General features: G+C 47.0%; 1 protein-coding gene across 2 annotated transcripts in view; it reads right to left on the bottom strand.

Annotated features, from left to right (window-relative positions):
* The window catches only part of PRKCB (protein kinase C beta), a 312,009-nt gene extending 292,307 nt beyond the window's left edge, over positions 1-19,702 (bottom strand). For both annotated transcript variants that reach the window (XM_079899045.1, XM_079899044.1), the window contains exons 1-2: positions 19,221-19,702; positions 18,144-18,175 (exon numbers count right to left, since the gene is read on the bottom strand). In XM_079899045.1, coding sequence (XP_079755171.1) covers positions 18,144-18,175; positions 19,221-19,393 — 205 coding nt within the window. In that variant the 5' untranslated portion in view covers positions 19,394-19,702. The remainder of the gene's footprint in view (positions 1-18,143; positions 18,176-19,220) is intronic.
* Between the last annotated feature and the right edge of the window lie 4,543 nt (positions 19,703-24,245).

The following is a 24,245-nucleotide window of genomic DNA, read 5'->3' as shown; positions in this document are numbered from 1 at the left end:
GAAGGCTCCAAAGAGATAAGGGATCCTGAGCTCTTCGCAACAAAATGCAGGTGCAGACTGCCGCCCTCCACCCAATCAGGAGCTCCACAGGATGGGCTGCCCTTTGGTTTTCAGAAGCTGCCAGTGGGTTCCAGTGTGTTGTGTTATGATATCAATGATTTTTTTATTATATTGTTTTTCTTCTTGGTTTTTTCTGTCTTTTTTTTTGCGGTATGCGGGCCTCTCACTGTTGTGGCCTCTCCCATTGCGGAGCACAGGCTCCGGACGCGCAGGCTCAGCGGCCATGGCTCACGGGCCCAGCCGCTCTGCTGCATGTGGGATCCTCCCGGACCGGGGCACGAACCCGTGTCCCCTGCATCAGCAGGCGGACTCTCAACCACGGCGCCACCAGGGAAGCCCTCTTCTTGTTTTTTTTTATATTACACATTTAAAAGGCAGTATCTTTTGTACTGTGAATTTGCAGAAGATGCATAATACACTTTTTTTTTTTTTTTACATCTGTTGGTGTGTATGGTCTGTGTGCTTCTTGTGATGAAAATAAAACCTTTTCTTTATAAATGCAAAAAAAAAAAAAAAAGAGGTCAGGGAGGAGCCAGGATATATAGGGGTCTTTGCAACAAAGACCAGGTAGTGGAACATCAAAAGATTACTGTTGGAGCCTGTGCTCCGCAACGGGAGAGGCCACAACAGTGAGAGGCCCGCGACAGCAAAAAAAAAAAAAAAAAAAAAAAATTACTGTTAATTAAAGAAAACCAGATATCTCGAGTTAATGAATTTAGTGCTTTTCTATGTATGGGAAGATGCAAGAGTCTGGGCTCACTGCAATCATTCCTTTGATATGCACCTTAGCTGTCTAGGGCCATCATCCTGTGCTTTCCCTTCCCAAGTCCCCTCAGGGTGCACCTTTGGGGGCAGCTGCAGTGGCTGAGGGCTTGGCAGCGGGCAGCCCATTCTCCTCCATCCTGAGTTATGTGGCTGACGGCTGGATGGCTGCAGCATCCTTTGTTTGCTGATAAGTCAGGCAACATTTTTCACTCACACAAACCACACCTTGATATGTCACTATGCCCTGGCCAAAGGCTGATTAAGGGTCCTGGCAGAATCCTTGAATCACAAGCTTCATAATCAGATGGACTGGGTTTGTCGCCCTCTTCAAATACTTCTTAGCGTCAAGTCCTGGGTCAAGTTACTTAATATCGCTGAGCCTCCGTTTCCTCATGGAGGGAAAATGAGACTTATCTCCTAGGGTGCTGCAGACTTTAAACGTGATCACGTGTGAAGCATTAAGCTCGGTGCCTCAAAAATGAGAACAGCTCTTCGGGGAAGTTCTATCATTTCATGGCCATGTCTGCTGTATGTGAACCCTTCCTTCCAAATGATACAAGGACTTCATGCTTTTCAGCCAGTCCTCCCAGCCCAGCAACTCATGCGCACCAAGAAATCAGCTGACTGCAGTCATATGACAACCAAAAAGACCTCAGAGCGGAAGCCACTTTCTGAATTCCTTATTCAGGGCCATAGCTAAAAATCTACAGATGTGCTAACTCCCTCACTGGACAAAAACAATTTATTGAAAATATTTTCTCCCACTAGGGAATTTCCTCGTCCTGTCAAGTCTTGCCAGTTTCACCCACTGCTGTAGCAAGCACGCTTTCCCAGCTCTGAGGGATGAGCCAGACCACCATCAGGCACCGCAAACCTGCCTGACCGCTGTTCCCCCTCACTCTGCCAGGGGCCCTCCCCCCCAACCACCCCTGCACCAATGGTCTCTCCCACCCCGAGCACTTCACCTTAGTGACTGGGAACTCAGAATCTGACTCAGACAGTCCTGAATTCAATCTGGGCTCTGCAGTTCTCAGGAAAACTCTTTATCCTTACTAAGCCTGTTTCCTCACCTGTGAATGGGGATAATAATAACAGCAAATCTTAGCGGAGGATGAAGATTCAAAGGGATGAAGTTTGTGAAATCCCCAGCTCATTGCAAGCCCTCAAATATTAGCTGTCACTGTCATCACTGTCACAAGCACCATCTCAACATTCCTTTTACACAATCCTAAACTCAAATCTATGTTTGAATCCTAACTCTATGTAACTTTGGAAAAATTTCTTAACTCTTTGTGCCTCAGTTTTCTCAGCATAAAATGGGAATAATGACAGTAGCAACCTCATGGGGCTGTCGCGAGGATTAAAAGAGTTAATACATGTAAAACATTTAGAACAGTGCCAGGCACATAGTAAGTACTAATAAACGTCAGCTCGAGTCAGCGGCCTTTGAAAGCCTTATTTGAAGACGTCCACGAAATGGAAATTTCCCTGGCCTGTCTCCCCAGCGAAAAGAGACCGTGCTGGGGACACATACACTCAAGCAGGAACAGGTCTAGCCCAGATTTCATTTTTCTCTTGAACCTGACTTTTTTTGGTCCCATCTGGAGTGCCCCGGCCTTAGACCCCAAATCAGAGAAGGCCAAAAGGGAAACACAATGAGGCCAACTGTCATTTCAGCCCCCACCTATCGAGGACACCGGAGAATAGAAACACATCCTGAACCCCAGCCCTTGGAAGGCCCAGCTGGAAGCTGACCTCAGCAGACTGCCACCCAGGCTACACGGCCCACCTCCATGCCTGCACCTGAACACCTCCTCCTCCCTCCCTCTGTGCTGATTCTGTTCGTAAAACGCTTCTTTCTCAACCCACATGATCCCCCAGGAAAACCAGTTCTTTGTCTGCACAAGAGGGACAGCTCTCTGCCAGCACTTGACACAGCGCTGGAACACTGCACCCAAGTGACAGGCCAGGCCAGGCAGCTCCATTTGAACCAATAATTCCATTTTAAAAAACTCTTATCCCACACTTAGAATTCTATTTGGAAAAATAACTCTTATCAGTGATAATGTTTAAGGCTCAAAGATGATCATCAAAATAATCTTGGGATAGTGTGATGGGGTGAGAATAAAACATCTAATTATAAAGAATTCAAAACAATGCATTTATATCATCTCTAAAAATAAATAAAGCCTCAACAGTCCATGGACCTCAGAAGTCAACTTCATGAGCCTCCAGCACCTCTTGTCTATACTTTTCACAATGACTTTCAAACCGTGTTGACCATCACCCACGGTGAGAAACACATTTTACATCTGACCCAGTTCACACATGCCTGTATATGTACACATGAAATAGAAGTTTTAGGCAACAATACTTATGAGTGTCATGCCTTCTATTTTCAAGTTTATTTTTTCATGGTGTTCATGACCTACGAAACTGACTTCATGACCCTCAAATGAGCGATGATCCACAGTTTGAAAAACAATTTAAAGGAATTCAAGAAAACTCTCTCCAGAGCGGAGCTGCAAGGAGGTGTAAAGGTGAAGGTCAAGGCACCTCACGGAGTCCAGGCTTAGAAGAAAGAGGGAATCTCCTGTGACTCAGGAGAGCATGGTAGAGGGAAAGTAAGGGGAGGTATGTAAGTCCAGGTCTCCTCCCAGGTAGCTAAGTGACCTTGGGCGAGCCACTCCCGTGTCCTACTTGGATTAAGGCTCTCTGTAAATGGTATTTCAGTGCTGGAAGATACGGGCTATGAATCTACATAGCAACTAAATCAGTTCTGGGAAGAGGCCAAGGATGCAGGCCCACAGGGTTACTAAGAGTCAAGAAGACACAGTTTGGAATGTTCAACCTCTAAGAGAGAACCGGAAGCATGTTGTGGACCCCATAGAGCATCCCCTAGACCCTACTCACACCTGTAGGACCAGGACACCCCCTGCTGGGAGTGCTGAAGGCTGATGATCCCCAGACGCATCCTCCCTGGGACTCTTCCCTTAAAGAAGCTGCCTTGCCCAGGGTAATGCCAGCTCCCCAGAGCAGCCCACAGCCAGTGCCCACTGGCTGTGGGTCCCCACTGTTCCAGTTCTGAAGGGCCATCCCAGCTCCAGCCATGGGATTGGCTTCGGCCTCTATTACAACTATTGCACTGCAGTTTAACTTCTCTCTTCCCTGCCTCCCTCCATCCCTTACAGGTGTCGTTCCCAAGAGCTCCTCCTCCCATAAGCCACCTGTTTGTAAACTTCATCTTTGAAGACAAAGCAGCAATGACATTGGCCAGAGTCACAGGAGGAGACTGAAGGAAAATGGTGCCTTTAAGACACTTCTCAAAGGTATTTTTGAGAATTGTTTTTCAGAACTAACATTTAACAAGCAATCCTATGTTCCTTGCATGCCAGGTCTCATTCAATCCACACGGCATCCTAGGAGGTGGGCTCTGTGCTGTCACCTGCATTTCACAGACGAGGAAACCAGAGATTAAAGAGGTTAAGAAAGGCACCCAAGCCCTCGAATGTGCAGCAATGGAGCTGAGGTCTGAACCCGTGCCCTCGACCTCATCCCACTCCACTGCAGCTCTGTGATCACACGTGCCACACTGGATGACACGGATTCCCTCACATCTGTTTCTTTCTCAGATCTCTCCCTCCTCAAGGGCAGGGGCCTCATGTTATGAATCTTAAGCACTTAGTGTAGTGCCAAGTCCACAGCAGGACCCGGGTGGTAGTAATGACAATACTTGGTGGTGTATTCAGTAGTGATGGTGGTGTATTCGGTAGTGATGGTGGTGGTATTCGATAGTGATGGTGGTAGTAGTCAGTGTTTCATGTGCACTAAGCCTGGGCTGTGCCCTTTACGTAAAGCATTTGGCCCTTTCACTTCCCTATGACTTGAGTCCTGTTATTAGGTGTAAGCGGTGAGCGCTCACTCGGGACCTACCGCAGATTCAAGGTCAGTCCAGCAGATGCACACTGTACTGGAACTAAGCAGTCATGAGGGCCACGTTGAAACTGGTCTATTAGGTCCCCAAAAATGCCACATGGTATATGCGGCTTCTCCCATCAAGAGGAAGAGTCTCTTCCCCCGTCTCTTTCCTCCTTTATTTCTGGGATGGGCTTGTGTTTCCCTTTCACTCATAGAATATGGGAGCAATGACACTGTGCAAGTTCTGAGCCTAGAGTTCAAGAGGCTGGGCCCCTGCTTGTGCACTGGGAATGCACCCACCACCACGTGACCAAGCTTGGGCCAGCCCACTGAAGATGAGAGACCACCTGGAGAAAGGCTCCAGGTGGCCCAGGTGTCCTAGCTGAGGCCCCAGACACGGGTGAGCCCAGCCACGAACAGCCAGTCCTTGCCTAGACCAGAAGGACCACGCAGCTGAGCCCAGCCCAAATGACTGACCCACAGAAACAGGAGCAAAATAAAATGGTGGTGATTTGAAGCCACTAAAGGTTTGAGGTGGTTCGTTAAACACCAGATAATTGTGTCCAGTCAAATTAGGTGTTCAGTCAAACATCCAAAAGTAGAACTACCGAAAGATTCTTCCGTAGGAGAGATGACAAATGAGCAAAAGACTTTCCCAAAAGAAGTAACCGGGTGAGCTTATTCCTGACTCAAATCAAAGCGTTTGTGATGTCCACTGACAACTAGAAGCAGCAAGAATTCTGACTGGCTGGAAAACTGGAAATTCTGACAAGAACCAGATTGTTCTACCAGCTAAAAGTAAGAAGAGTGTCTCTTTATTTCACTCTAAGCAACACAAACAGACTGTGTTCTCCCCCTAACATCCCCTCCTATGTTTGATAAGATAAAGAGGTCTAGAGTTTCACCTCTCAGGTTTAAAGAAGTCAAGCTAGAGGTAAAATTGGATACACCAGCTCCAAGAAAGTCAGAGGAAACCATGGCTTTGCGGACTAGAGTAGGGTTTGCTGTTCTCAACACTTACCTGTTTTCTTTTGCTCCCGAGCTGGTCAACACGCAGTTGACGCAGCCCTGCGCCCAAGCTCCGGCCACGAGAATGTGAGTAGAAGTGTTATGTGTCCCTTCCTGGCTGAAGTGGCTCTGAAATGAATGTGCTTTCTTGTGTTCCTTCTCCCCACCCACCTGCCCAGTGGAGAGTTACCTGGAGCCCTGGATGACTGGGCGGGAGGCTGCCTGACCAGCATCGCCTGCAGTGGTCTGTGCCGTGAGTGAGAAATAAATCCCTTCCTCTCAAGCCAGAGGTTTCAAGGCTTATCTGTTATAGTAGCTTTCATAGATTCTGACTAATACCTTAGCAGATAGAGAATGTTTTAAATGCAAGCCCTAAAAGCAGTTTAGGAGCTCAAGTTTTCCTGGTATTAACAGAGCTACATCACTGGCTGGGAAAACTGTCAGAATGTCCTGGCTTCGTTGTTCTACAGTTTGCAACCGACGGGCAACACTGAAATGCGAAGCAGATGTCCCCCCAAAAAGGCAAACAGCACCATCCCTCAATGGGTGACTGCAGAAGGTGCTCGTCTCCTGTACAGATTTCACTTCTGTGTGCAAAACTGAAAAAGTCCCCACTAACATTTCTCAGATTCCCAGTGACTTAAAACTATGTACTTTTTTTTTTTTTGGCCACACCGTGTGGCTTGTGGGATCTTAGTTCCGCGAGCACGGCTTGAACCTGGGGCCTCGGCAGTGAAAGCTCAGAGTCCTAACCGCTGGACCGCTAAGGAATTCCCAAAACTCTGTGCTTTTTAGCTCTTTCTGTTAAAGTGGGATATATGTTAACAGAAAAGTGGGTACATGTCTATAGCTCAATGGATGGTCACAATCTGAATCCACCATGTAACCAGCACCCAGATCAAGAAACAACATCGCCAGCGCCCTAGGAGCCCCTCTCAGTCCCCACCAGTCCCCCTGTGGGTAATCACCATCCTAACTGCTATCGCCTATGATTACTTTCACCTGTCCCTGAACTTTAGTGCATGGAATCATACAGAATGTACTGGCATTTTAGCTCACAGGTTGTGAGAGTCATCTATGCTGTGTATAGCTGGAGTCTGTCCATTTTCGTTGCTGTATAGTATTCCATTATGTACCCACTATTCTACTCAGATGGCCATTTCAGTAGCCTCCAGTTTATATTACGTCAAAGGTAATTATCCTCACTCCAGTCCACCAGGGTCCCAAAGAAGGGACTTCAGTGGAGAAACTCTTTATCTTCACCGTGAAACATGGCCAAAGCCTGAGGCTGTGCCCAAAGTTAAGGCTGCAGCATTCGCGTACTTCTGAAAATCACTTCTCAACAGGCTTTAATGAGGGCAATTTTTTTTTTTGGTTCAAACAAAAATGACCAGAGCTTGTAAACTAGCAAGTGATAACACTCTTTATAAAAATCACAGATCAAGCTATACCAAAACTAGCACCAAAAGCCAAATCCAATGACTCCCTCAATGGAGTTATCCTCCCCCATACCATTCACTCATTTAAAAAGTATCTACGAGCACATACCGTGTGCCAGGTAGGGAGCCAGGTACTCCAGAAACAACAGGAAATGAGACAGATGTGGTCCCTACGCTCACAAAACTTACATTCTTGTGGGCAAGACAAACACCAAACACTCAAATAAATATACAATTAGGAAATGTAAAAGTGACAAGGGGTTATGAGACTACAAGGGGTAATGTGATTTGGAAGATCAGGGAAGGCTTCTCTGAAAAAGTGACATTTGAGCTAACTTCTGAAGGAGAAGTAGGAGGCGAGTGGGGGAAGAGGAAAGGGAAGAGCGATTCAAGCTGAAGACAGAGCAGGTGCAAAAGCCCTATGCTGGGCAGGGCTGTGTCCTACTGAGAAAGACCACCAGTTGGGTCTTCAGCCAGAAAGTGAAATGCAAGTGGAAGCGTGGTACAAGGGGAGGATTGTGAGGGCCCAGATCAGGCAACCTTGTAACTGGTGTTAAGGATTCTGGACTTAACCCTGGGAAAAAGAGAGCCAGCCACCAAAACATAGACCTCTAACCAAAATAGAAAACGGTCCCTCACCACCCTATATGCCAATCCTGCATCCCTAAGTGTACTGGTGGCCCAAATAGACTTATTAATGCCCTCAACCATACATTTTGCCACACACACAAAAAAATCCAGATAACTATCAAAATTCTCAGTTGCCGCTTTGCCTAAACTGTAAAGAATGATCCCCCCCGCCTTTAGGGAGAGAAGGTCTTCAAAATAGGGCTATTCCATAAAACTCCATCACAACAAGAGACAGTCCTGCAGAGCTCACCCTCTACCTTCACCCACATTATTAGCTAGCTTCTTCAACCCAAAAGAGCACATGAACATCCCACACAGAGGCTGAGGGGACCCCCAAATTTTAAAGGTGAGCTGGTCAGAAATCTCTTTGAAGTTGAAAGGCCATCAACACGTTTCCAAAATGAGGCAGCAGGTAGGGCAATCACAGATTTCAATTCAGCTTCTGAGGTTTCCCACAAAATTAAAGCATCAAAACCCAGGAAACTGAAGCACAGAAAGCACCGCGCTCACCCACGTTCAAATCCCGTCTCTGACGGCAGCTGAGCCCTCCTCCCTCAGATCCATTGTCAGTTTCCCTGCGTGCTCTTGGCCACGGCATGTAAGCACATTCATTCTTGCATCATGTCCTTGACTCGGGAGCATTCATCCTGCCTCCCAAGACTATAAACTCAGTAAGGACAAGACAGTGCCCAGCCCTAGAAATCATGGAAACGGCCCTGTTTATCAAGTACTCACTGTATGTCAGGCAAGGTGCTCAGGAAACACCTGCCGTGTGCCCTGTAAACTAGGTTCTGTCATTGCCTTTGTCCTCTGGAAGAACCCCAAGTTCAAAGAGTTTAAGTAACATGTTCGAGGTCCCATAGCAAGAAGCCAAGACTTATACCCATGCCTTTCTGTCTCCAAAGCACAAATTCGTCACCACCGGTGCAGCATGTGCTCAATAAACACGAGCTGGGTGCATGATAGCAGGAGAGAAGGAGAAAAGGAGTGGGAGGATTCCTTCTAGAGAAAAAAATCGCTTCTGTGGCCCTCTACGATGAAGGATGCAGTGAAGAGCAATATCCCTATTGTCAGAACCATAAAAATAACCCAGTAACCATCTCCCAAAATAGGACAATCAACAGTATGACTGACACAAAAGTCCAAACGTCTCTTTAGGATGTGAAAAATGGCAGCAGCCCCTAGATGCTCTGGGAACGCTCCCCCGCTGCTTCTAAGTGGTCACTTCCGCTCCTCTTACCTGACTTCCAACCCTACCAGCCTGGAATTTCAGGATCTGAGTCACGGCAATTATGGCTTCAGAATGCATCTCATGCTCTTTTTCAAACATTTGGCCATTTCACTCACCCACACACATCCCGCGCGACAGCAGTGACAACAGCCACTTCCTAGTCACTACGCTGCCTTCACGAGGTCCAGACCCCCAACAGGACGTTCCCCTCCCACCAGCTCATCCCTCACACACCCTCCTTCCTGTTCCCCGCATGAGCCCCTTTCTCTCCTCCCGGGCTCCACTTGCGCTGTCCTCTGCCTGAAACACCCTCCCCGGCCCCCGCCCCCATGTCAATCTTGGAACTCCTACTCCTGCTGGAAGATTGTTCCCAAATGTCAGCTCCTCTGTGGAATCTTCTCCACCCCTCCTAGGAGTAAGGATGTCATTCAAAGCTTTTTCACACCCTCGGTGTAACACTTCTCATTTATGTACCAGAAGTAATTGGCCATGTGCTGTTCTCCCCTCAAAAGACGAGGGAGATTTTCAAGGGCAAGCATGGTGTCTTATTCCTCTCCAAAGCCCATATTGGAACTTGACATTATACAATATATTTCTTCTAAGTTACTTGTTAATTGCTATTCTTCCACTACAATGTATTAATTGCTATTCTTCTACCAAACGTCTCTGAGGGCAGGGATTCTGTCTTGTTCACCGCTCTAGTTCCAGTGCTTAGAACAGTACCTGATACGTGGTAGGCACTCAGTAAATATTTACTGAATGAATGGACAGATGGACAGATGGCTAGATGGATGTGGAAATGGATGGATGGATGGATGGATGGATGAATAGATGGATGATGGATGGAAAAACAACTGGGTGGATAGAGGAATGGATTGGTGGGTGAGTGGGAAGATGGATGGATAGATGGATGGGTGGATAAAGGCAGAATCATGTTTCACCAGCCCAGGGTCACAAAGCCATGGAGAAACAAAGCCAGGATAGGAAATCAGGTCTGTTTGATATTTGAACCTTCATTCTCAAGCCCCATTTTTACTGCCTATCTAGAAGCCCAAAGTCTGGTCACTGGCCAGTGGCAAGGTAAAGGAAGAGTCTAGAATTCACCCCAGGAACATGGTTATTGTTGAGCAAAGTTAATTTCCATTTACTTAGCAAATGCCAAGACTCAATAAGGGGGATCAGAACCCTCCTAGTCTGGGTCTGAGTTCCCCTTCTGACCGGGTAGGGCAAATTTCTGCATGTGGGCTGAGGGAAAAAGAGACCTCCAAGAGATACAAATAACCAGGCCAAGGACAATGAAAAGGTAACAACAACAGCAACGATAACAACGGTAATATTAAAAGACTGACACTCGTGAATAAAGGCTACCGTCTCTTCCAGAGCCTGCAGTTGCTGTGCTTTTCAACCCTCTGCAACACAGAGCTTCCTTCCAACACCAAACATTTCCAGGGAAGACACTGAACTCCCCTTCCCTACTCACAAGGAGGAAAACGCCAGTAAGAAACCAGGCCCAGAGGTAGAAGAGCATGAGCTCAACGTTAGGTAAAAGTGGGTTACTGGTAGAAACGAACACATCTTTATGTTCCCATAATTCCCTGTAGTCCCTTTATAATCAAAACAATAAAGAACATTTACGAAGTACCCAGATTTGCATTAGAGAGACTGAGACTTTCTCCTTGAAGGAATCAGAAAAATGGAAAGAGAATTGACAAAGGATCTTTTTCTACGTGTGAGTCAATGCTGCTCACTGTGAAACTACTTAAAAATTATCTTCCAAATAAAAGAAGACACACTGCCTAAACCAATGGAATGAATGGTTGTAGAAAATCAGACATGGACCCAGGATGAGGAAGGTATTCAGGAGAAAATGCAAGTAATCCTGTGCCCCTGTAAACTGGCTTTCAGCTCACAAATGCCTTTCCCTGATAGATTTTGCTCTCTCTCTTTTTTTAATTGAAGTAGAGTTGATTTATAATGTTGTGTTAGTTTCTGGCGTACAGCAGAGTGACTCAGTTATACACTTTAATATCTTGTAATAAACTATAATGGAAAAGAATCTGTGTGTGTATACACATATATAACTGCTCTCTCTTTTTATTTATTCTCAATCTATTGCCTCAGGCTTGCCCCTCCACCTCTGAAATGATCTGATTTTTCTCCTGTAGAGCAGCCACCTCGAACTGCAACCCCTGAACAAAAAGGAAGTCAGCTCATTATGAGTTATTAGCTAAGAGGAGATGACGTTCTCTGTCTGTCAAACTGAGAAAGAAGCCATCTTAACGTAACTGTCTAATTCTACTAAATATTCATCTTACTTGCAACCATGGCACAAATAAAGATTCAGGGCTTCTCCACAGAATGTCACAGAGATAAGACCTCCTGCGCATCTTTATCCAGGTTATAAGCAGCTTCACAATACAGATTTTTAGCTCTGGCTCCTTGACAACTCAGACTTTCTCCAATTACCTCAAAGAATGAGAAGTTGTCTGTTTTTTGTTTTTGTTTCTGTGCGGCATGTGGGATCTTAGTTCCCTGACCAGGGGTCGAACCCGAGCCCCCTGCATTGGAAGCGCAGAGTCTTCACCACTGGACCGCCAGGGAAGTCCCTGGTTTTTGTTTTTAATTCCCAGGCCAAAGAATTCCCTGACTCCACCCCAACCCTTACATAGGCTAGCATCCCCTACACATTCCCATAGCACCCGGTACATTTCCTTCTAAGTACTTAACAAGAGTGAAATTAAATATCGGTGCAATGCTTTGTAGCCTGTCTCATCTCCCCCATTACACTGTAAGCTCCGCGACAATAAGGATCCTCTCAATCTCATTCACCCTTGTATTCCTGCCATCTAACATCACTCCTGACACAGAGAGCTTAATGAGTGAATATTTTTTGGAAGGATGGATGGATGGATGGACGAATGGAGGTATGTGGTAAATATACAAATTTCCTACCAGATTGTCAAGGAGCCATCACACCTCCAAATACCACATGTAAACATTGTGATTTTTATATACTCTATAAAAAAGCTATCACACAATTTCAATGGAGAGATAGGATGAGTGAAGTCAAAGAATCCTTGAGATTAGATCAAATGCCAAGAATAAGGGACCAAGCTTTTGAACACATCAGCCAGAGATGATGAACTGTTCAGCTGATCCCCCTCCCCACCCAAGAATTAATTGGACTGCAAAGACAAAAGACCAGAGGATTAAAAATTGTACTTAATAATTGAACGACCTGTAGCTGAAAAGCATCAAAACGAGATGCATAATCTCAAAATTGTGACGTACTGATCTGTTTGCGTGTGTGTGCACGTGTGTGTGTATGTGTGTGCATGTGTGGAGAAAGAAAGAGACAGACAGAGGAAAGAGGACCCCAACAGCAAGAACGTGTACAATTTATTTTCAAATCTTTGGTTTACCTTTTGACCAGTTAACTTCTCTATATCTTTTTCTTTATTGACCCAGATACACTATAAACATGCTATATCTGGTTCTGGGCAGTACCTGAAGTATCACTGGTACTCAGAAATAATATCTTTTTTAATGAGTTTCTAATAACTGGTATATCATATCAACTAGATTTTCAAAGGTCATATTTTCCATATTTACTTGGAAAGGCATTCTGTTGCCCAGTGACAAAGCTTCAAGCTTTCTCTGAGTGTTCTACAGCTCAAAAGGAATTGGCTGCTGCCTCTTCAACAAATCAACCCTCCTTCTTGCTAAGACCCAGCATTAACCTATCCTTCAAATTTTTTATTTCATTTGGGACTTTGAGCCCCAAATCCCACTTCAGGTGGAAAAAATTAAAAAGTCAAACCAACAAACACAAATTCAAAAAGCCTCTGCCTTTTATCCACATGGAACCCCCAGGACACATTAAGAAGAGCCAAGAGATAAGTGGAGCCTCACTCACAGGCCTCTGGGATCTGCTTCCGAGAAGGGAGGGAAGTGGAAGAATAGAGGCTTGACTGCACACAAAAAAGGCCCTATTTATGATTCTACTGAGAAAGTTCAACCTGAAATTCAGGATATCATAGTTCCTAGGGAAAAATATGCCAAAAATAAAATGAACCTTCGATTCATCTTTGACTACTGTTTTTAAAAAGTACATATTCTAATCTCAAAGTGTTAACTGAAGACTAAAATAAACTTGTATCCTGTAAAGTCATGTTGATGAAACTAGCAATGGTTGTATTCATGCAATACTTTGGGGATTTTTAAGAATAATGTCTATTGGGCTTCCCTGGTGGCGCAGTGGTTGAGAGTCCGCCTGCCGATGCAGGAGACACGGGTTCGTGCCCCGGTCCGGGAAGATCCCACGTGCCGCGGAGCGGCTGGGCTCGTGAGCCATGGCCGCTGGGCCCGTGAGCCATGGCCGCTGAGCCTGCGCGTCCGGAGCCTGTGCTCCGCAACGGGAGATGCCACAACAGTGAGAAGCCCGCGTACCGCAGGAAAAAAAAAAAAAAAAAGAATAATGTCTATTAGAAGGCTTAAAAAAGCACAGGGAACTATATTCAATATCCTGGGATAAACCATAATGGAAAAGAATGTGTAAAACAAGAATGTCTCTACGTGTGTAACTGAGTCACTTTGCTGTACAGCAGAGATTGGCACAGCATTGTCAATCAACTCTACTTCAATTAAAAAAATAAAATTTAAAAAAAGAAGGCTTAAAAACTTGTTTTCTAATCTATACAAGAAAGGAAAGAGCTGGTTTACTCATTATAGTCATCAATGCTAGGTCTACATAGTCAGAAAATTAGTGCACTGGGGTTCTTCTAGAGGGTCCATGGCAAGTTTAGATTTTTCTCACAAGAAGGGTGAAAAAAGACAATCTAAACAAGCTGGCTATCTGGGGCTAGACTCACTGGTGTCACCTAAAGTCTATGAAGAAACATACCAAAGAAGAAACCCATCTAAATACACGAAAGAGACATAGTCATTTAATGAGTTCCCAAATTAACTCTCTTCCTCTTTTGACACAGTTTCCTACAGCTAATCAAGTAATAATGATCATCTCACTTAGAGTTATCGATAGTGGATATTTCTCTTGTACCACCTCATTACTACTCACCACAACCCTATGAGGTAGGTACTATTAGCCCATTTCACAGATGAGAAGACCGAGGCCACTACAAATGGATGACTTGCCCAAGTTCACACAGTAAGTAGGTGGCAGAGCACAGATTCAAACCCAGTTCTGACTCCAATCCCATGCTAGGAATTCTGAATCCCTATATTTTATTGCCTCCCTATTTCTAATTAAGTGACTTCCTTAAAAAAATTTTTTTTCTCTCTGCCCAACTGTAGAAGTTTCTTTGGGCAAGAGCCTAATTCCACCCAAAGCCTTGTCTTAATTACAATGACAGCACAAATGTTGGTCCGTGGCTCCTCTAAAGAATGCCACAGGGCTTCCCTGTTGGCGCAGTGGTTGAGAGTCCGCCTGCCGATGCAGAGGACACACGTTCGTGTCCCGGTCTGGGAAAGATCCCACATGCCATGGAGTGGCTGGGCCCGTGAGCCATGGCCGCTGAGCCTGCGCGTCCAGAGCCTGTGCTCCACAACGGGAGAGGCCACACAGTGAGAGGCCCGCGTACCGCAAAAAAAAAAAAAAAAAGAATACCACAGAGAGAAGTCTGCCTTGCTTATCTGAGCAGTCCTATTTCTAATCCAGAATTCAGGGGGTTTCATAATAGAGATTCTCAGCTCCAGTCCCCTGTCACCAGAGACATTCTTAAACTACCTCACAGAGAATGGTTTTATAGAAAATACAGAGTGGAAACAAAAAGGGAGAAATTATGTAGCAGTCAATCTAGAGTTCTATACAAAAGCAAGAAAGTCTATTCTTAAACTCCCCTGGGCACACAGAAATCCACAGTCTCCCATGGCTTACGGGCTTCCCATCCTTCCCCTCTCAAGCCATCTCAGCACCGCCAATTTCCATGGCAGCACCATGGAGCGCGGGGCTCAGTGGTTTCTTTGCCTTATGATCATCCTACACAACTCCTACCCAAGAAAGGCAGGGACTAGATCCTCTTTCCACTTCTACTTTTTTTTTTTTTTTTTTTTTTTTGTGGTACGCGGGCCTCTCACTGCCGTGGCCTCTCCCGTTGCGGAGCACAGGCTCCGGACACACAGGCTCAGCGGCCATGGCTCACAGGCCCAGCAGCTCCACGGCACGTGGGATCCTCTCGGACCGGGGCACGAACCCGTGTCCCCTGCATCAGCAAGCGGACTCTCAACCACTGCACCACCAGGGAAGCCCTCCACTTCTACTTTTGAAATGGAAAACCCCCCACCATAGCTTTTATCTGGGAACATGGCTACCTGAAATTAACCTTACATTTCCCGCATACTCCTTTGCAGCAAGGTGTGGGTATGTGATTAAGTTCTAGCTAATAGCATATAGGCAGAAGTATCAGAGGCAACTTCCAGGACAGTGAGCATGTGTCCTTCACCTTTCTGTACCTTTCCTCCTCCTGCTGGCTGAAATAAGGCTGTGATGACTGGGGAGTCCAGCATCCTTCTTGGACTCTGAAATAATTTTCACTCCTGGGATAGTAGAGCAGAAAACTGAAAGGAACATAGCACCTTGGGCTCTGAACTTCTGACTTTGGTGAGAGAATAAAACCGTATGTATTTTCTATAACATACTGATCCCATTTTAATTAGATTCACTTTAAGAGGAAAAATGTGGTACAAAAATGCTCAGATAAGGAACTCCTCTCAGATTTCAAAACTAGTCCCAGGTATCTCTGAGCACATCTGAGGATAATCTGTCACCTTCCGGGATATCCCTAAGCATGAGATCCTAAGCATCTCAATTTCAAGGGCTGTCAATTTGCCCCTTCCCCTCTCTTGCTCCTTCCCACTCCAGCCCAAATGGAATTTACTACCAAAGCAGTGACACAGGGCGACCAGACGTTCACAGCTGGATTTAGACTCTCACCTGGCAGCCAGTTCCGTAGCAAAGCAACCCTGCAGAGCCAGTCTCCTCTCACACTAGCTGCCCCACCACTGGGTTACTTTGGAGACAATCATAGGAGCTGATACTTTCTGAGTGCTTAGTCTGTGCTGAACTCTGTGCAAGCACCTTATATACTTGGAGCCGCTCAGCAATTTTTTAAGGTAGGTATTGTTACATGGACCCATTTTATACACAAGGAGCCTGAGGTACAGAGAGGCTAAGTAAAATGGCTGGGAAGTCTCAAGCCAAGATTCAAACTCACAGTGGTAGCCTGATAGCCTGTGCACATGTTCACTACCCTACACTGCCTCTCAGGAAGAGGAGAAAAAGAAAGGCAATAAAAAAAAAAAAATTTAAACATGCCTACCTCTAAAGCTGCCATATTTCATTAGAAACTTTAAGTCTGCTTTACTCACTGCACCAGAAAATGCCTACCATTTTCCTGGCTTTGAAAAAACAGATCTGCTGTTTCAGATGTGTCATTACCTGCACACTGAGAAGTTAACTTTCCCAACCGTTAATAACTGCAGAGCAGATGGGACAGGAAAGCAGCAATAAAAATGTTCAAAAATCACCCCTGACCTCAGCAAGAGACAAAGACAGAAACCGATTCATGGAAGTGAGAGGTAACCTCAAAGACCTTCTACGTGTCCCCACACTAAGGCACCCCTGGCATTCTGCTTAAGGGGTCAAAGTTCTAGAAAACAATCCAACCGTGTGCACCAAGGCTGAAATGATTGCCATTTAAAGGAACGTGGGAAGTCCTCTGGTGCAGTGGGTGAAATTGGGGCTCCAAACCTTGGTAAAAGAGGGCAGGGGTTGGGGGTCTACGAGGCTCACTGGCTGAGCGGGCTCTGCCCAGATCTCAGGTGAGAGGTCATATAAGTCTCCGAAGAAACCAGTGCCACACTGCCAGCACTCTACATAACTGACAATGCCACTCACTCTCATCACGGATCCCTTTACTTTTCTCTGGAGGGTGGAGGTGCTACCACAGAACTGTCAGTCAGTGCTAAGTCACATCTCAGACTCTTTAACATTCAAATGTTTTCTTCCCCTGATCTAAACCCAGATGGCCAGGGCAATCAACTTGCCCCTAAGACACTCCCCAGAAATGTGATATTTCTCACCAAACTCAACCACGTGGACCTGGTCTAAAATGGGGGAAAGGGGGGACCTTCCAGACCAGAGGTTGCAAACTCAAATGCCTTACAGGGGCCAAAAATGGGTGAAGCAGGCCTGGTTGGGATCGACTGAGACAAAATGGTGCAGCATGTGCACCCTGTCCACAAAAACTGCTGCTCTCAGCTCCAAATGATGGTTCTAAAAAGAAAGTGGGACCAACGCTCAGCAAACTTGAAGCTGCAAAGTCAGATACTTCGTGAAATCTCCCAGTTCTAAAATGTTGGCATCAAATTCAAAACATGTTTGACACCCTAAGGGCTAAACAAAACTACAGATGATTTGGCATCTGGAGAGCAAATCTGCAACCAGAGACGGCCGAGTCACCACTAGGTTGGGCATCCCTGGCTAGGGTCAAGGATCTCAAACCCGATGCAAAGACCCAGGTAACCAGTCACTTGGAGTCCTTCCTGTATCTAGCCAGAAGAAAGGGCAATTTAAATCAGGATCTGAGAAGCACCCCAACTGGAACCACTTCTTTCAGAGAGGCAGGAGGCCCAGGGGACAACCACAGTCGCCTTCCTAGGGGATACACCATCTGCAGAGGCAGGGGCCACCTGTAGAGACCTCTATGAGGCAGGGGAAGTGGAAGGACACATGAACAGGAATTGGGGGGGGGAGGGTATCTCAAGAAGAAGTGGCCAGGCAGGATAGGTTCAAGAGAACCTATTTTGACTCTTCTGGTGCCGGTTAGGGAGAAAGGATGGATGTACTTCCTTGGCCAGCTGAGCCTCCCAGCTCCACTGGTCCTTCCTGGATGGAGCATCTCTGCCCCATGTACACACACGACTTTTAAAGACCTTTCTGTGGTGAACTCCTAGTTTGGGAGGTCACTCTGACAAATGTAATTCCTTCACTCTCTGCCTATCTCAGTCACTTCCAGAAAGTCTTTTTCACCTTCTCCTCCGGCAAACAGCATCCTTAGAACCCCACAGCCTACCTTGGCACTGGAATCCTTGCTTCCCGAAGCCCCTGCAAAAGCAGAAGGAGACATGTCAGGCAGCCCGAGGGGCCCAGCCACCAGTTAGTTCCCCCCAGAGTCACCCCACTTCCCCCTGCTCCCCTAGCCCAGGTGCAACCTCCCAGCCACAGGCGGGTGCCCAAGAGTCTTCCGCCTCTGGGGGGGAGGGGGTAGGTGGGAGCTCAGCGGTAACCTCCACCTCCCCTCAAAAGGCAGAAGAGAGGAGGCTGCGACCACCAGGTGGCGGGGTGGGGGGAGCGTTTCCGTCTTGGTGGGAGGTGGCGGACAGGCGGGAGTTCTGCCCACAGAGATGCCCGAGTGCCCTCGGGGAAAGAGAAAAAGACGCATTGAGTGGGAGGATGGGAGAGCCCCCGCGGCGATGGCATTCCCTGGGGGACTGGAAGGGAGAGAGGACTCCCCATGCCTAGAGGGACCGGGGAGCGGAGAGTCCCCGCAGTGATGTGAAGGGGGGAAACTGAAGAGTGGAAAGGGGAACCCAGGCCCTTAGGGAGAAGCAAGAGATAACACGGGGCGCTGCCCCCGGAGACACTGAGGAGGAGGAAAGAATGCCCCATGCCCGCAGGGAGACAGAGAAAGGACACCCAGGGCGCTGCCCCCAGAAAGGAGGGAAGGGGTGAGGGTGCCTCGAGCCCGGAAGGAGACAGAGAGATAGGGAACCCCGCACGAGAGGGCACTCGAGGCGCTGCCCTCCCGGGGAGGGACAGCGGAGCCCTGAGCCCTGTGGAGAAGCGACCCCTTCTCCCCTTCCGAAGCGGAGCGCGACCCCTAGGCGCTCCGAGGCAGCTGGGAGGAAGAGAGGGCACGAGGCACCGCGCGATCGGCTGTCTGGGACCCCGGGGAGCGGGAAGCCGCAGGACTGCCCACGGGGGAGTCCGGGACAGAAGGGTCCGGAGCGGGAGCCCGGGATCTGGGGCCGCGGCGGGGCTTAACCTCCCTCGGAGGCGCGGGGGGCGCGGAGGACGCGAAGAGGGGGTCCCCGCGCGCGGCGCTACCCTCGGAGCCCCGGGAAGGTGCCCTGAGCCGGCGCGTTCTCACCAGATGAAGTCGGTGCAGTGGCTGCAGAAGGTGGGCTGCTTGAAGAAGCGGGCTGTGAATTTGTGGTTCTTCACCTCGTGCACGTTCTTCTGCCGGAGGGCGCCTTTGCGGGCGAAGCGCACCGTGCTCTCCTCGCCCTCGCTCGGCGGCGGCCCCGCAGCCGGGTCAGCCATCTTGCGCGCGGGTAGCGGGAGCCCGAGAGGTGCCGGCCAGGGGCCGCGGTAGCGCGGGCTGCGGGCCCGGGAGGCGCGGGAGAAGGCGGCCGCTCTGCCGCCCGGGGCCGCGGACGCTTCCCCTGCGCCGGCTCTGGCGGCCGCGGCGCGCGGAGCTGGGGCTGTCACTCGCCCAGCTGCAGCCACTCGACCAGCTGCGCTTGGCACCGCTGGCCCCAGCTGCGGGGGAGGGAGGCGGAGCCGTGGGCAGACCCCGCCTCCCTCATTTGCATCGCCCCCAGGCTCCGCCCAGAGCCGCCAGCTGCTTTACATACCGGCACCCCGAGGCTGCCGGCCTCCCAGAGAAGCGTTCTCAGCCGCAGCGCTGCGACGCGGGGACCGCAGCCGGGGACCGCCAGACCTGAGCCTCGCCCGCTACCTCGTCCTCGGCCTGGGTTGCATGAAGGCGATGAGCACCTTGGGTGCGCCCCGGGGGAAACGAGAACGGGGGCTGAGGCCTGCGGGGGTAGAGGGTGGAAAGGGTGGGTGCGACGGTTTCCACCCAGGCCTCTGCAGAGACTGGTGCCCATCCACCCCGTATCCGTGCCATTTGTCATTCTGCACGCGTCTCCTGGAGGGATGGGCTACCGCTGTCACTCATTCGGAAAGGCCTGTGGCTCCACACACTTACACACACATACGCACACACTACTGCAGAGGGAGGGGAGGGGCAATCCTTACTTTATATACACACATCTAACTCCACCACAAAGACAATTCTTGGCTTTGCTTGCCTGACCATTTAGAAGAAAACTCCCTACCTTCGTCCATCCCCTCCACAAAGAGACTCAGTTTCCTCAGCTGTGATATGGGGTCATTAAAGGGCGTGGGGAGAAATTTAAGAGGCCAGTATTTCCTCAACTTTCATTCATTCTTGACCCATCTTCACAAATGCTGGTAATATTTGTGCACCATCTAGAAAAAAATCTCTATCTAGTTTCCGAGTTCAAATAGCAAGATGTAACCTTACTGTGAAAATCTCTCCAGATGCTGCCACTTGCCCAAAACACCAGCATCTGAGGCCTTCTTTTGTTTGTTAAGGGAGATTTACAAATTTTAGAGAGATGTTAAAGACATTAACATGCAACTGGGACTCTCTCCTGAATCTGAAGGATGGAAAGGTAACCAAAAGAGTAATAATTGTCTACGTAAACAATGCTGTGATTTAGTGTCCCGTCCACACACTGCATCTAAACGTCCCCCCACCATGCCCCACACTCTGGGAACACATTGCTGCATTAGACTATGAACTCCTGCACTAGACCTAGGCTCTGAGAGCAGGCTCTGCTCACCATTGTGTCACCTTGCGCCTAGCTCTGTACCTGACACCTTCTCAGAGCTCAATAAATATTGGTTGAATAAGTGAGTAATTGTGTGAACAAGTGAATGAATGAAAACTTAAAGGACGTTACCCCCTACCCCCAACCCGTGTCCAGTAGGTGTTCAATAATAATAAACATCAGGTGCTAGGTGGGTGTCACAGGTACTTGCAGTGTCTTATTTAGACCTCCCAACAACCTGTGTAGGTCTAGTAACTTTCATGATGGATAAAGACAAGGAAGCTCAGAGTGTTTAAGATAGACCCCCGAAGTCACATTGTTGTTGAGTGGTGGTTAAACCTGCCTAAGTACAAAGCATACTGGTGACAAAAGGGTGAAGGAAGACAGGATGGAATTGAACCAGCTACACTGAACTTCTGCCTAATGAAGCTCAGGTCCTACTAGGATGATTTTACCTGGAAGCTGCTGAGTCTAAGTCGTTATTAAGTGGCATGTGGAGAGCAATGGCTGTCATAATAGAATGTCCTTTTCCTACGTAGTAACTCAAAGGAAACAAGGAAAAAATAGCATTCACTTTTAAGGTTGACTTGTTTGGGAAACTGGACGTGCCTGTCTATTATTAGTCCTTTAAGAGGCCCCATCATCTCCCAGGGAAGCTTGTGAAAACATCCCAGGAGACATTGCTGCTGAAGTAGATTTTCTTTGAACTGATGAGCTGGAAGCTTGAAGCCCACATCCTGCCTTTTGAACCAAGAGCTCTGGATGACTTTGGTCTGTAACAACAAACAGTACCTCATGGGGCCTGGGCCTAAAGATGCAAGGGCTGGTAGATCCTGAAGAACCACTCAATTCCTGGAGGGGCTGCACCATCTGAATATGAGGAACACAGTTCCCATTGGACCCAGATTCTATAGGGCAGGGGTCTCAAACTTGTGGCCCTTGGACACATTCTTTTAGCCAGCCCAGTGAACATTTATTTTTTGTTTCACCTTGGTAGAATTTCACCTAAATATCCAGATTCTGACTTCTCTAGGAAAAAAAAGTTATGATTACATGGAGCCTGCATTCCTCTACTTCCTCATTCATTTGTTTACTCATTCAGGATTGAATTTCTTGAGCACCTGTTACGTGCTGTTCCACACACTGTTAAATAAAACAGACAAAAGTCCCTGCCTTCATAGAACTAATGGGGAAGATGGACACTAACCTAATAAACTAACAAATCTATACTAGGTGGCATGGAGATTCATGCTGTAAAGAAACACAAAGCATAATAAAGGAATGAAGAGTGACAGCCACCAGGGAAATCCTTTATGAAAAGCAAAGACCTGAATGAAGTGAGAGGATGAGCCATTGGGCTATCAGGGTAGAGAGAGTTCCAGAAAGAGAAAGGAGCAAATGCAGAGGACCTGGAGAAGTAGTGTGCTTAGCGTGTTGCAGAAGCAGCAAGGAGGTCTCTGTGGTTGGAGTGGAGGGAACAGGTACAAGACAAGGTCCATAAAAGAGCAGGGCCTTGTAGATGTGATAAGGAGTTTGGACTTCACTCCAGAGAATGGGAAGCCACCAGAGGATTGAGAGCAGAGAAGTGGCCTGATATAATTTGTGGTTGTTTTTTTTTTTAAGATTACCCTGGATACTATGCATAAAATAGACTGAAGATAGAAAGAGTAGAAGCAGAGAGAGCATTTGAGGTCATTTGAATAGAGGAGACAAGAGATGATGACAATGGCATGGTGCCCCTTGGAGAGAAAGGGCAGTGGTTCTCTGTACAATGGGCATGGGCCCTCTAGGTCATTAGAGCGCTCACATGGTCCACTCTGCTTATAAAAGAATGAATGCTGGCCACTTGAAAGATTTCAGAGGCAATGAGAAGGCAGGTTGCTCTGGCTGGGAATGGAGTCCAAGGGCTCTTAAGCTTAGGCTTCAAACTTGCTGTATACATTAGTTTCCTGTGGCTGCCATAACAAATTATTGGAAAACTAGACGGCTAAAATAACAGAAATTTATTCTCTCACAATGCCAAAGGTCAGAAGGCTGAAATGAAGATGTCTGCAGACCCTACTCCCTCTGGAGGCTTTAGAGAAGAATCCTTCCTTAACTCTTCCAAGTTCTGGCATCTGTCAGCTTTCCTTGGTTTCCTTGGTTTGTGGCCACATCACTCCCATCTCTGCCTTCCTCTTCACATCAACTTCTCTCTGTGTGTGAGTCTTCTCCTTTTCTGTCTAATCTCCCCGGTGTATCTCTTACAAGGACACTGGTCATCGGATTTAGGGCATGCCCAGATAATCTGTAATAATGTCTTCATCTCAAGATCATTAACTTAATTACATTTGCAAAGACCTTTTTACCACAGGAGTTAAGACATGGACATGTCTTTTGGAGGGGCTACGATTCAATCCACTATAGTGCATAACCTTGGGCAAGTCACTTCTTCCCTCTGGGTCTCACTTTCCTCCATTGTAAAATAGGGGCAGAGATGTAGTTTGCCTTCCAACTCTTTCATTATAAGGCAACCTTCTCACCAATACAGTAGTCACTAGCCACGTGTGGCCACTGAGCATTTGGAATGTAGCTAGTCTCAACTGAGATGTGACTGTAAGTGTAAAATATATCCCAAAACATCAAGTACTTAGTGTGAACAGAATGTAAAATATCTCATAAATAATTTTTATCTTCAGTGCATGTTAAAAATATATTTTGGATATATTGGGCTAAATAAAATTTCTCTCTAAAATTAATTTTACCTGCTTCTTCTTACTTTTTTAATGTGGCTACTAAAAAACATAAAATTACATATATGACTTACATTATATTTCTTTGGACAGCTCTATTCTAAAGAGTAGATTTAAAAATAAATTAAAAGTTGTAAGTAGATAATATAAATAAAAATTCATCTCTATTCTATGTAGAATCAGTAGTGGTACCTTGACTAGAGGCTGAAGAATCTGCTTTCAAGATGCTCACTCACATGGCTGATAAGTTGATGCTGTTAGTTGAGAGCTCACCCAGGGCTTTGAGCCAGGGACCTTGGTTCCTCTTTAGGTGAGCCTCTCCACTGGCACCTTGAGCTTCCTCAGAACATGGTGGTTGAATTCCAAGAGTGAGTGTCCCAAGAGATAGAAAGTGGAAGATGATAGTTCCTTAAAGCCTGATCTGAAAACTGACGCAGTGTCATTTCTGATATATGCTATTCGTCAAATAGCCACAGAGCCTATATTCAAGGGGAGACTCCATGCCTCAACGAAAAGACTGACAAAGAAATTGGGGGTCTCCTAGGAAGAGCTCAGTAAATAGGAGGAAGAGCTCAGTAAATATTTATTGCATTAATAAAATTATTCAAATTAATGAAATGTAACAATTCCCATCTGACGTACAAGGAAACAGAAATTTGAAAAAATTAAGTCACAGTCATTCTAGGACTGCTACTATTAATAATTAAAAGCTAACATTAAGAAACAAGAAACTGTGGCCCAATCAAAAGAAAAAAATGAACCAACAGAAACAGTCCCAGTGAAAGACAACACAGAGAACCT

Source organism: Stenella coeruleoalba, assembly GCF_951394435.1.
Source record: "Stenella coeruleoalba genome assembly, chromosome: 15".
In the NCBI taxonomy this organism is placed as follows: Eukaryota; Metazoa; Chordata; class Mammalia; order Artiodactyla; family Delphinidae; genus Stenella; species Stenella coeruleoalba.
This window is presented reverse-complemented; position numbering and strand designations above follow the sequence as displayed.